The sequence below is a fragment of the Thermobia domestica genome, chromosome 12 (assembly GCF_964235325.1).
Source record: "Thermobia domestica chromosome 12, izTheDome1.hap1.1, whole genome shotgun sequence".
Taxonomy (NCBI): Eukaryota; Metazoa; Arthropoda; class Insecta; order Zygentoma; family Lepismatidae; genus Thermobia; species Thermobia domestica.
The window spans coordinates 101,897,405-101,911,412 of record NC_137465.1 but is presented as its reverse complement, the minus strand read 5'-3'; the positions used below and the strand labels follow the sequence as shown (position 1 = coordinate 101,911,412).

The 14,008-nt window shown below is 37.5% G+C and overlaps 1 protein-coding gene across 1 annotated transcript; it reads left to right on the top strand.

Annotated features, from left to right (window-relative positions):
* The first annotated feature begins 12,855 nt into the window (after positions 1-12,855).
* On the top strand, positions 12,856-13,638 carry LOC145666057 (uncharacterized). Its single transcript, XM_081733156.1, has one exon. The coding sequence runs from the start codon at positions 12,856-12,858 to the stop codon at positions 13,636-13,638; it is 783 nt and encodes a 260-aa protein (XP_081589282.1).
* Positions 13,639-14,008: the final 370 nt, after the last annotated feature.

Genomic DNA, 14,008 nt, shown 5'->3' with positions numbered 1-14,008 from the left:
AACCCGCAACCTACCGAGCCAAATCTAGCACGTTGCTACTCTGTCACGCTTCCTTGATAGAAAACATGCTTATTCAAACGAAAATATGTAAGTCACAACAAAGTTTACTTTAAGATTATGAAATTAGGACATGTCAGATATGTAACACTCATCTTTTCTATTGCATTTTCAGATATGTCTAGTTCAGAAGATGAATGGAAGCGGAAATAGAGAAGTTGCAAAGAATGATATTGCATCAAATGGATTTTAGTGGAAGTTACTGTTTTATGTACCAAGAAAAGATACAAACCGCTCACTGGATATCACACAGTTATATTATGTAAACTGCAATAATATATTTTCCTGAAGACAATGAAACCACAGAACATGATTCGTGAGTAATTATATCTGATTGTATGCATCAAGATATGTTTGCAGTTTCTTGTTTCAATTCTACACTTATGGAAGATTTTGAAGGGCGTCATCCGGTTTTCCGATCAACAATGTATCAGTCTGATGATGGTGTACAACATTATTCACTTTGCTCAATAACATTGCAGAAAGTTGAAATGTCTTGGTATTTTTCGGCTACGAACTATGGAAAAGGCTCTCAAAGACAAATTGATCCTCAATCTGCTTTAGAATTTATTGAGAGAGCACGCAAGTTATGTCCGAACATTAATGTAATATACTGTAGTAAAGAGTATTACTTCAAAATTTTTTGAGTTGATGCGCCAATGGAAACATCATAAGAAAGAAATATGTAATACTCCAAAAACACGAAACTATCACTACTTTTATTGTTTCAGCGTATACTATTGAATGTTCTCTCATCTAAGATATTTCTTCACCACGAAGGAAGTTGATTTCATTCCAGAACAGTTCATGGGCGCATATGAAGGGAATAAACGCAGCGAAGAAGTGATGAAAATACTCTACTGGAGACAGGGTATTGGTACCCTTCGTCGGAAAAAGAACTATTAAATATTTGTTACATGTCGAGAAAAGAATCAGAAGAACTGTATGTAACATTTCTTCGCCATTACCATCAAGATAAAGAATTGTATTGGCCGCAACAGAAAGATTACGCCTATGTTGCATTAGCAGACGTCGATCACAGACATAAATTAGAATTTGACAAATTTTGCTCGAATAAAAGAACTGTTAACTTCCTTTTATCTCTCTAAATCATTAGTGCCACTCTGTCTGCCAATAGATTTTGAAAGTGTAATTAAACGAAGACATGATGTTAGACTTGTCGTGTAAGTCACAAATTTATGTCGTGTACGTCACGTTATATTTGTGGCATATATTTTAAAATAAATACAGAAAATATAATTATTTTCTTTTCGTCTTGTAGCTTGGTATCTACTTAATATATACAAAAAGTTTTAGTTTCCTTGAAGCAATAGAAGAACAGAATTTTCAAATAGTTAACCGTTATTCAAAACACGATGTCTCCTACTGTCGTGTAAGTCACGAATATGTTTAGAGACTTGTTTCAGCCATTGTTCTACATATTTAAAAGCTGCAAATAAAAATGAATGAAGGACGTATTGCTAGGGTGGAGTGAAAAGAGGCCAAAAAAATTTTTTTTCGAAATTCGATTTTGGATAGGGGGCAAAAGTTGCATCATGTCGTAGTACTTTACCATGGAAAATTTCAATACTGTAAAATAATTTTTAGCCGAGGCGCAAAGGGCCTTAAGTTTGATAGATTTTGTAAATAAGTGGAAAGAGGTCATTTTTTAAAAAAATCTAAGTTCGAATTCGGATATGGGGCAAAAGTTGCATAATATCGTAGTACTTTACCACGGGAAATTCTAATTCTCTAAAATATTATTTTAGCCGGGGCGCAACGGTCTTAAGTTTCATAGATTCTGTAAACAAATACATGTTTATTGGGTATTTATGTAATTATTAGGCAGCTCTTCGCTTGAAGTAGACTGTAATTTGAGGGTGTTAAGATTCATCGTAGTGTCCACATGGATTTCTAAAGCTATCGAAGTTCATATTCAATGTTACAGGCTACATCAACCCAGAATTCACCACTAAGAGTTGGCTGCCGTCAAGTTCAATCCCACCCGCCAACATTAGATTGAATGTTTCATAAGTTTCATTCACGTCTTCGTGGAAAATACTGCCACTTTGTCTCGAAAGTAACCATGTATTTTCTCGAGTCAGTTTTGGAACGAATAAGGAAATCTCTCTCTCGAACCCCACATACTTAAAGAAGCTTCACTACTTATTTTCATTAATCGTACCACTGCTTGCGTATGACATGGTAACTCTGGGATATCAACACATGTATTTTCTGAAGAGCAAATTTCTTGCAATTTGCCATCCGTCACATGAGTCAGTATTGGTGGTTCTGTTATGTTACACTGATTTCAGTTTGAAACTTCTGTGTAAATAATAGCCACGAAGTTTAATACTGGCACTTGGAAGAAACGAATTTCAAAAGGTTTGCACTGTTTTATGAATTGGAGGATTTTATCGGCAGCAAGGATTCGTGTAGCTGATCTGTCGTCACCAATCATGGCAATGAGAATATTCTAAGGATTCGCATGGAATGCATTTCTGAAAATGACTTTATTTCAGAAGTCTTGTATAGTTCTTGCAAACATTCGTGAAAGTCTTGTGTTCAAGAACAAATGTTTAACTCCGTATTTGACAAGAGGTTTCAGTTTGATGTTGAACCACACTGGTGCATATACTTTTACCACGAACTTTGCAAGAGTTTTGAGTTCCTCTGAAGGATTTGGCATTGATATATATACACACAAAAGTCTGTAAGCCATTGTTAACCAGCGGGCATGCACAAGTTTCCCTGGTTTCTTATCTGCTAGGCTTTTATCACAGTTTCATCTTATGACAGATTGTCATATTTCATACAAGTACCTTTGATCATAACTGAAATCACGCACATTTACGAATGTAGGAAGTTCTGAAGAAATCTTTTCGAAGCCGCACACTGGATTTGTTTCACAATTCACAAGAGATTTATCAATAGGGCCAGAGAAAGTGTAAGAACCAGCAGTTGCATCATCGATTTCTTTTAGTAAATAACAAACTGGTAGTTCAATGAAATGCAATAAACATATCCCCAACTGCAAGAGCCACCCTAAATGCTTTTCGAGCATTCTTAATCACTCCTCCTTTTGACTCAACATTAGTATTAGTACCATCGCAGACGATAGGTACCACATCTGATAGGTTCACATTATTTTCTTGTATTTCGCGGCAGATGGAACTAGCAATATTCTTTGCTGATGCTGATCTGCTCAAAGAGGCTGGGAAAATTGTTACGTGGTTCTTCAAGGATACAATAATGTTCTTCCATCTTCATATCTATTTGGCTTTCGTACATCACGAGTGTTTGATCTTTCTTCCCATCAAAATAGATAGCACGAGGTTTCACTCTATTAACAGCCTGTTTAGTTTTTACACTTTTCGATTCTCTTTGTATTTTACTTGTGTCAATTATGTTTTGCGACTGCTCTGGACTCACAATATTAAACTCTCCCAAAACTGCAGTAGCAATTGCTGCAATTTTTCTTCTAGTCACGGCGGTTTTCTCCTTCAATTTTGCTAATTTTGGGAGGAATTTTCTCATTTGCGTGCATCCAATCAGTGATTGCATTCTTGTCTTCTTCAAAGAATACTTCCAACTAAAATCAGGATCTCCTCCAGCTTCAACGTGTTCTTTATCGCCTTCCTTTCTTGTTTCCGATGATGAAGAGGAATCTGAAGATTGATAATGTAACTGGTAGAGTATAATACTCTTTAGTTAAAAGCTTCACCGTAAGATCGCTTGTTGGCTTTCCTTTCTTCTCTTTTCTTCAATTTCTTTGTCCAAGTAACTTCAATATAACCGAGTATCATTTTTTTACTCACCACCCAGCGACGCAACTAGCCTAGTTGTCGCCCAAGGCAAGAACTCGGTTAGCCCCCCTTCCTCCTGACCAACCAACCAAAACGCTCCCCAACTATATCTGATACCGGCATCATACAGTAGTTTTCCTATTCCATTTTTCCTTCAAGTGGTAAAGCTTGACTTCAAAATTGCAGTACATATTTTTTTTTAGTACAAGTAAACACCAAAACTAATTAGTATCTGATTGACAAATAATTTGAGAGTAGCAAGCTTGACATATTCTATAGACTTATCATAATAACAGTAAATCAAAATGTTTCTGGAATTAAATCGGGACGTGTGTATGTGTAGAATGAATCAAAAATATGTTGCTTTAGAATAAAATATTTAATTATGACAAACAGTCAAGCTGTTGTCTCAAGCATTATACACGGACATTTTGCAAATCTCTTAAATCGATAAGTTAAATGAAACCACAAAAAGCTGGAACTAAAATTTAACTTTTCAGGCTTTTTGGCTGCAAAGGTTTTTTACAATGTCCTCAAATGATTGCTTTGAAGCTCAAAAGATAATTTATGCTCTATGGATATGATCCTAAGTTGTCCTGTTAAGTTTCTAGGGTATTTTTTTAATGATTTTTAGTTGCTAAAACATGCTCTTGCCTTATAGTGAAAATAAATATTTGCCAAGTTTGTGTCCCCCATTTCGGCGCCTGGAGCACAAGCCCCATTTGCCCCCCTTAGTTACATCACTGTCACCACCCACCAGACTATTATACTACTGACAACCAGTTCATTATAGGATATCAGAAGAAAACTTATCAAATAGCAAAAAACGGTTCTTTATGACAAAGTCGCAAAATGCGTATAGTTGATCACCTTTCTTCTTATTATTCCCAAATTTCAGGAAATTGTGCCTCGGCTAAAAATAATTTTAGAGAATTAAAAATTCTTGTTGTTATTTACTAATACAGGATGCTTCTTTTGCCCTGTATCAACAATACAAATTACAGTGTACTTTCCGCGAAGATTTGCTAAATATTTATATAGTAAATGGAAAATAATTTGCAAAATCTGAAATTTAAGGCCCCTTGCGCCCCGGCTAAAAATTATTTTAGAGAATTGAAATTTTCTATGGTAAAGTACTACGATATGATGCAACTTTTGCCCCCTATCCAAATTCGAATTTCGAAAAAAAAATTTTTCGCTCCACCCTAACGTATTGCGCCTTATTTATAACCTAAAACTTGACCATGAAAATATCTTATAACTTTTCTAATACATAATATTTATTGCCGTCTGGCGTCTTTTGTCGTGTAAGTCACAAATGGAATTAGCCATTTATGAAGCTCTGGGAAGATTGTGTGGCTTTCCTTTAATTTAGGCTCTTAAAAATATTTCAGAACAAACGAATGGAAAAGACTGTTTTAAAGCTATAACGTTGTAAACTTGATTCCTGTTTCTTTTTCAGCTGAATGGAAAGAGTGTACTACGTCACACACACTGCTTTAGACAAGGAGAGGTGGAGGACGGGGAGGAGTTGGAATAAATACTAGAAGCACCTAATCGATTGATACATGTATTGCGGGAATGCATAAGAAAACTGGGCAAGAGTTTGTTATTAATTTGGACTTATATTTTTGTAACAAATTTTATACCGCGGACTGTACAATCAGTGTGTGGGTGCTCCAGCAATCTAGAATTGTCTTACGTGCTTCTTAGAACGAACTTATCGACGACATTCACACCAGTTCACACTGTCATATATTTTGTTTCCGGACTTAGGTTATTTCGAACAGACTAAACACCAAGCTGTTCTTTTTTTGTGGCGTGAACAAATATCTATGTCCATCGTCATGTGCCTTTGCTGGATGCTCCTACTTGAAAATTTTAAAGTGTACTCGCCGAAAGCTGTTTCCCCATCCACCCACCCCGAGTTGGACATGCAGTATTTCAGTCGATTTTTATAAGTGGTGTTGCAGTAAGCTCCTTCTTTCTCGTAATTATGAAAAAAATAATAACATGAGATCAGCTACCATTTATGTATGTTTATGCTTTCGCTTTTTACTTTAATTTTGGCTATTATTGTTGTCAATTTCGGTTATTTTTATTGTATGTAACAACTATTGTATTGTACTAAACCAGAAGTAAGTTCGTTTCTTGTGCACCTATTTATATAAAGACAAGCACATGTACATTAAAATAAGTAACTAGATAAGTGGTTAGCGCATTGAACCTCTATTCGGCAGACCCGGGTTCAAATTCGGGCCAGGTTCAACCTTTTTATGTTTCAATTTCAATAGACAGTGTGACAAGCAAGATCTCTCCAGAATGAAAAAATGTTAGAATGAGGATTGGAGAAGTTCTGTCAATGGAGGCAATGATTTACAAACTTATTTCCAGCAGTTGTTCTAGATTTGATGTTTTCACCTACTTTCAAGCATTTTCTGTTTCATGCGTGGTCAGTAGTTTTATTTCTCTAAACATACAGTATATAATGAAATAATACATTACATACACAGCAATATTGAGAATAATATATGGTGTTCTTTGGCAAACACGATCCGAACCACAGATATTCATCTTAGAATGGAGAACTGTTCCGTTAGTCAATTACTTTGCAATATTAACTACATAAACATCTGGATTAGGGTTACCAATTGCTGTCAGTGCAGACAAAACTTTCGTGTAAGTTGGGTTGCATCTGTCCAGACGTTCTCATAACTACAAATTATCTGGACTCCAAGTAATGGAATTAGAACACTTAGGGGGAAGATACTTTTGCTGGTTGCTGTACATGTGTTGGCCTTCCGGTACGTGGTGCGTCTTCGAGGGTTTCGTCACCGTCCTTAAACTTTTTAAACCACCGCTGCACTGTCCGCGTAGTCACGACACCTTCACCAAAGGCCTGGCATGTCTCCCGTCCCGCTGCAGCGGTGTTTGACCCCAGTTTGAACTTGTACAGCATACACACTTTATGATGCTCTGTGAAGGTCCCATGTTCACTCTGACTTTACTCAAGTTCACAGTGTGACTGAACTGCCACAACCAGGTAGTGTATTGGATATACTCACACCAACAACTGACCTTTACCTTATCTCCATTCGCATCCAACTCACGGTGTGAGTGCAAATGGAACACATACCTCTACAAAAAGCGACAGAAATTCCTTGGTTACCTGATGTAAAGGAAATTTAGGTTTTCTCCATGTCTCTTGTAATGATATTAAATCTGGATGAAAACAACTGATGAGGTGTTGAAAAATACGTGTTAATATATACTTTGGCAATTCCATTGGATAATACTCAAAGATTTCTAAACCACAACCATTATACAGGGTTTGTCCGGGAAGTAATAGGACTGATTTTATTCCGCCATGACTGTACTTCGGAGCGTGCGCGCACCGACTGGATCCGGTAGAGGGCGTTCCTAGCTAACGAACGAGCGGCTGGTCAGTTGTCTCCGAGCACACGGAGAGTCAGGGCAGGCTTCTTCGCGCAACGTGTTTCTGTGAGTGGTGCAAGCCGAAAATACAGCGTTCGTTAGAGCAGAGGTACGTGATTAAATTCTGTGTTAAATTTGGTAAATCTGCGACAGAGACGTTTGATATGATCAAGCAGGCTTACCCAGATGATACTTTAGCAAGAAGTGATGTGTTTCGGTGGCACAAGGCCTTTTCGGAGGGCCGGGAAGAGGTCGCCGATGAAGACCGTGCTGGAAGACCTTCGACTTCGACAAACACCGACAATGTGACTCGTGTGCGCGAAGTTTTGAACTCAGACCGTCGACTAAGTATTCATTTAATTGCCCAGATGTTAAATTTACCAAAACTGTGGTTCATGAAATTGTGACGGAGCATTTGAACATGCGCAAGGTGTGCGCGAAGATTGTCCCAAAAGTGCTCACTGACGACCAGAAATTGCGGCGAGTGGAATTGTGCCAAGAAAAATTGAACAAGTGTGAAAGTGACCCCCAATTTCTGAATAACGTAATCACAGGTGACGAATCATGGATCTTTGAGTATGATCCCGAGACAAACAGGCAATCTTCCGAGTGGCACACGCCGGCGTCTGCTCGCCCAAAAAAAGGGAAGAAAGAGCAAATCCAAAGTGAAAACGATGCTTATTGTCTCTTTTGACATCAAAGGCATCGTCCACCATGAATTTGTTCCTCCTGGACAAACCGTCAACGCCAATTTTCTCGGACTTCTTGGCTTCTTCCTTTTTTATTAGTATCGAATCAATTACAGTGCGTGGAAGTGCTCAAGAGACTCAAACGAAGGGTCAATTGGGTCCGACCAGACATCGGAGCCGACTGGAAGCTGCACCACGACAACGCCCCGGCTCACACCACCTTTCTTGTGAACAACTACCTGACCAAGGCCGGCATCCCAACGCTTCCGCAGCCGCCCTACAGCCCAGATGTGGCCCTCCCGGACTTTTTTTTGTTTCCTCGCCTGAAACGCCCGATGAAAGGCAAGCATTTTGAGACGACAGAGGGGATCCAAGCATCTTGCACCGCGGCCCTCAAGGCTATTCCGGAGAATGACTTCCGTGACGCCTTCAATGCTTGGAAATCGCGCTGGCAGCGCTGCATCGACGCAGAAGGAGCCTATTTTGAAAGTTTTAAAGAATTGTAACGATTGACTGAATACATTTTTTTTTAAATCGACTCAGTCCTATTACTTTCCGGACAAACCCTGTAATTTGAAGATCAACTGATTATATATATATATATATATATATATATATATATATATATATATATATATATATATATATAGATAGATAGATAGATAGATAGATAGATAGATAGATAGATAGATAGATATATCGGATGTTGCAAAATAAGTGTTAAAACTCTTGGGAGGTGACTCCTGCCATTCAGACAAGAAAAAAAGTTCTCTGAAACTTTCGGCTATCGGACATAGTTTCGGATCTACAAGGTGCCGAAAGCGTGGGAAAATGACTTTCGGACGCCAATAGTTCGGAAACTATCCAACGTAAAGAGAGCGGGTAAAAAATTCACAGAAGTAGTTATACCTGCTGTATTGAATTTTACATGTTTCACAATCCTAGCATGCACGCGCAAGGGATTCCCCAAAGGAATGTAGGGAGTTTTGGATAATCTGCCAAATGGGAATTGGTCTAAATGGATATGATTTGATGTGATACAGTGATCCTCCTGAAATACTCCTGAAATACACTGATAATACTCCTGAAATATCAGTAGTATTCAAATTAGTAATATCTCAACGAAAAATATTGATTAAAATACTAAAATACTAGGAATGAAGAAATGGCAACAGAAATAATTAAATTACTTCGTGTTGTTGGAAAGTTTACATCATCGACATTGTCCATGAGGTGATATTGAATATCATTATCTGAACCAATTTCAAAATTCTGCCTGCCTATAAAAGCAGAATAAAAGTACAGATCTGGATTGCTCAACCAATTTTATCCAAAATGAGGCGTGAGAAGTTTCCGGACGTTCTCGGCTTCTTCCTTTTTTATTAGTATCGAATCAATTGCAGTGCGACATTTGTGCTGCCCATACTCTTCATAAATATTTTTTCGAGTCATATTAGCATCAGCGTTATAGGGATGTTGATCCCTTACTGCAATGGGTGAAGTTGGTACTGTTGCAAGAACATAAGTTTTCTTTTAACAGTTGTGGAATTTGAAGTGCCATCATTTGGATTCTTCATATTTTCTTACGATACTTACTTCCAGTCGTACAAGGCACTTTCGTCAAACATCTCGATTACTGTTTATGATTACGGAACACTTTAGCATCCTTTAGGCTGTATCATTATATCAGGACCCTTAAGCTCAAGCTCAATCCTATCATAAAACACGATGAGGAGTGAGATAGGAGTGTCTGGGAATGGGAAATATTAAATGAATTTCCTTGAAGTTAGATATAGTGCATTCATTCAGCCAATGGAACAAGATGCAAATCATAGCAGAGTTCTTATTCTGCCCTGCATATCCATCTACAAAGTGTCGAATTTCTGATACGCCTTCACATGACGTGTTTTGCAGACGATGAAACACTACCGATGCAATTTCCGATGATCCTTTGGCTACGTGTGCTTCTGTCCAATAATATACTGTATAAAAAATTTGTTCTTTGTTTGCCTATCGGTTGACGTTCCTTCGTAAATCGTAAAATTAAACAACTAAAATTGTGCTGCTGTAATAGGCGGCTTGATCTGGAACTCGAGGAAGAACATGATTCTTTTGAGAGTCGAATAATAAAGTGATTGCGTCATTTATTCTATTTTTCAATAAGGAATGAAAGGCTTCACCTTCTCTTATGTATTAAAAATTCAGTTTCAAAAGAGATATCCCCTGATTGAAGTCTCAACTCAAACTGCATACATTTCGAACATTTATTTACAGCAGGACTTCCGAAACTTATATTGTATTCAGTTACAAATAAGAATATGGAACCCAAAGATCGTTTTCCACATCATTATTGTACAGTTGGTGAAGTTTTGCTACAGACAAATAATTTGGCAGGTAATGTTTCTTTCCATTTTCTCGTCTGCAATAATGTTTCTGTACAGGAATTAGTCTTTCAGAGGCCGTATTTATAATATTGTGCGTCTATGTGCCCTTTTGCCGCCTCCCCGCACAATTTTGCCGCCCCCTCAAAAACGACCAATATTATTAGAGTTGAATTCAGTTTTTTTTGGGGGGGGGGGTCGCTGAGATGTATAACGACAGCTTTAATACATTTCAACTTCAAGGTCATATTCCACTCCCCAGGAAGGGGGGCGAGATTTTAAAAGTAATCGAAAACGACAGATAATAGTGTTGAATTCATAGTTTTCGACGTCGCTGAGTTCAACGGTATCATTTTTCGTGATGTTTAAGTTCATTCTCACCGCTTGGAATGGGGGTGGGAGAGGATGACTTTTCTAACACTCGCCCTTGCGCGGGACTCTGCAGATTGCTAGTTTTAAATATTACTTTATTGTGAATCTTAGAAAAATTCAAAAATTTTGCCGCCCAATAAATTCTGCCGCCCTGTGCTCGAGCATAGAATAGCACTTACCTATACGCTATCTCAGACTAGTTGATAGGAAAACAAGAAAACTCCCCTACTCTCCTCCTCTTTCTCGCCGCAACAGGGGAAAGCAGGTATACCACCCCTGACAGGGAAGGAAACGTTTGAGACATTCATATCGGTATTGTTTAAAATCTAAATTTTCCACTCCAGTACGCGCGCGCTTTTTGTCAATGTGAGGGAGTTTGCTGTTCCTTTTAGCTACTCTTAACCCACCCATCATTCACAACTTCAATTAATATGGTTATTTTAAGAAAAGGATATAGCAGTGGTGTCCAATTATAATGAGCCTGAGGGCCATAACCGTCTTTGCTAGCAAGGTGGAGGGCCGCAGCTAATAATAATAATAATAATAATAATAATAATAATAATAATAATAATAATAATAATAATAATAATTATTATTATTATTATTATTATTATTATTATTATTATTATTATTATTATTATTAGTATTATTAGTATTAGTATTATACAAAAGAAAAATATAAAAATGTATTTGAAATATTACATTCAATGTGATAAATGAGGGTGACTAGGAGAGTTTACAAGGGCTGGGATATCTACATCCAATCCTGTTGTTGCGAGCCGCAGAAGATGTAAAAGCCCATCTCCAAGGCAGCTTCTGAAGCGATTCTTTACAATTTTCATGATTAATTGGTTTGGTTTGGTTAATTGAAGAAATCGTTCCTTTCAGCAACGATGCCTTGCCTATAGCTACATTACCGACTCCAGTGTTGCCTTGGATGTCTGGGCCTTTTTGTTGTACAGAAGCGCTAAATGGATGCCTTATTTCGAAAGAAGAGTGGAAACATTAAAAGAATGAATATAAATGAAAATATTATCAGTAATAATAATCGTATGTCGTGAGAGCTTTGTGGGCCGCAGAAAATAGTTTGGCGGGCCGCATGCGGCCCGCGGGCCGCCATTTGGACAGCTCTGGGATATAGCATTGTTTATGTATTTTATAGGACTAATAAATATTGATTTGACCATTTAAAAGAAAGCATAACAACAGTTATTTATAAACCAAATTTATGCTGATTCTTTTATTTGATGTTAGAAGGGGGAGGGGAGAGTTGTGAGGAATAGTTGACATATGCTCTTACTGTAAAGAAAGAAACAAAAATAGTTGTATATTCGATTGGACATCGAATACGTGGAATATAGCTGTGAAGATTGTATGAATTTAGCGTGTGTAAACTCTGTAGTGTGTGAAAATACTGTAGTGCTTTATATAGTAGGGAGTGTATTAGTGGATGTATGTGTAATACATACACAAATATATTTATTTATTTATTTGTAACGTGTTCTTAGTGTGTGTGTTAAGCAAGATTCTAGAATGTCTTCCAGTTCCGTGATAAAACATAAACGCGGAAAAGCTTTGAGAAGTGGTGAAAGGCGCTGCGTTTTGAATGTGTTTAATTCTTTGAGAGAACATCATCCTCATTTAAATGTAGAACAATTGGCTGACATGACTGCAAAACAGACAGGGGTGGGACAAGCAACTGTATACAGAATCCGACGGGAGGCCAAATTTAATGAAAATAAACTGAAAAGTCCAAAAAAGACGCGCAAAAGCACTTCCCTACTTGAAAAATACGACGATTTTACGAAATCGGCTATTCGATCGAAGGTACATCAGTTCTTTTTCCGAAATGAGTTGCCAACGTTAGATAAAATTCTGTCAGCAATAAACACCGATGATGACCTTCCATTTTTCTCTCGTGCAACTTTGCACAGACTATTAAAAGTTATGAAATTTAAATACGTGTTGCGCAACAGGAAAGGTTTCATAGTTGATAGGGATGATATTGTGATCTGCGCTTATCCGCTTAATTAAAAAAAGTTTAGAGAGGAGGGTAGACATATTTATTACCTTGACGAGACGTGGGTAAATGCTTGTCACACCGTGACAAAAGTAATGGTAGATGAAACTGTGAAGTCTAAGAAAGATGCCTTTCTCGCTGGACTTTCCACTGGACTTAAGAATCCTTCAGGTAAAGGTAAAAGGCTAATTATTGTGCATATAGGAAGTGATAAAGGCTTTGTTACCCAAGGGAAGTACATATTCGAATCAAAGTCCACAAAAGACTATCACGAAGAAATGGATGGCACAAAATTTGAAAGCTGGTTTCAAAACATACTTCCACATCTGGAACCTAATTCTGTAATAGTAATGGACAATGCGCCTTATCACAGCATGAAGATAGACCGTATTTCCTCTATGTCTTGGACGAAGGAGAGAATAAAAAATTGGTTGCAAAGTAAAAATATCGCGTATGACGATTCTTTTATCAAAATGGAATTAATTAACCTCATACCTTCTGCACTGAAGAATAAATGTAACAAGTACAAAGTGGACGAAATGGCAGCTAATTCAGGAAGGGAAGTTCTAAGATTACCTCCGTACCATTGTACGCTTAATCCAATTGAACTTATTTGGAGCCAAGTGAAGGGACATGTGGCACGCAATAACAAAAGTTTCACATTGAGCGAGGTGAAAAAACTGTTAGAGGAAGGACTAGAGATAACTCCTGAAAAGTGGAGAGATTGCGTCCAACATGTAATAGACAAGGAGGAAACGAAATATTGGGAACTTGACAGGCTCGCTGACGAAACGGTCGAAAAATTCATCATCAACCTTGATGAAAGTGAAGAAAGTGACGATAGTATGGACGTGGAGTCTCTGGATTTGAGCGACTGAAAGGGTAAGTACTCAACATTATTTCTTTTGCGTTGTCTTGTTACATAATCCAATCAATTGTTCTTTCTTGTGTCCTTTTTTCTCTTTTCGATATGCTATTTCAAATCTTGTACTTTTCGTATGGTCCTACTGCATCAATGTCTGTTTCACCGGTCATATAACATGTTTCACTGTAATTACTCATAGCTACATTTCACGGAAAGCGGTACTGTTTCTGAATATTAACTTATGCATTTCCCATTCCTCCTCAGAAAAGCAAGAAAGGAATAAATATTTTTTTAAAGAACATTGTTCTATTCAACTCACTTCGTTACATAATGTTACAGATTGACAATACTTTCACTTAATATAAAAATGATAAGTGATAAAG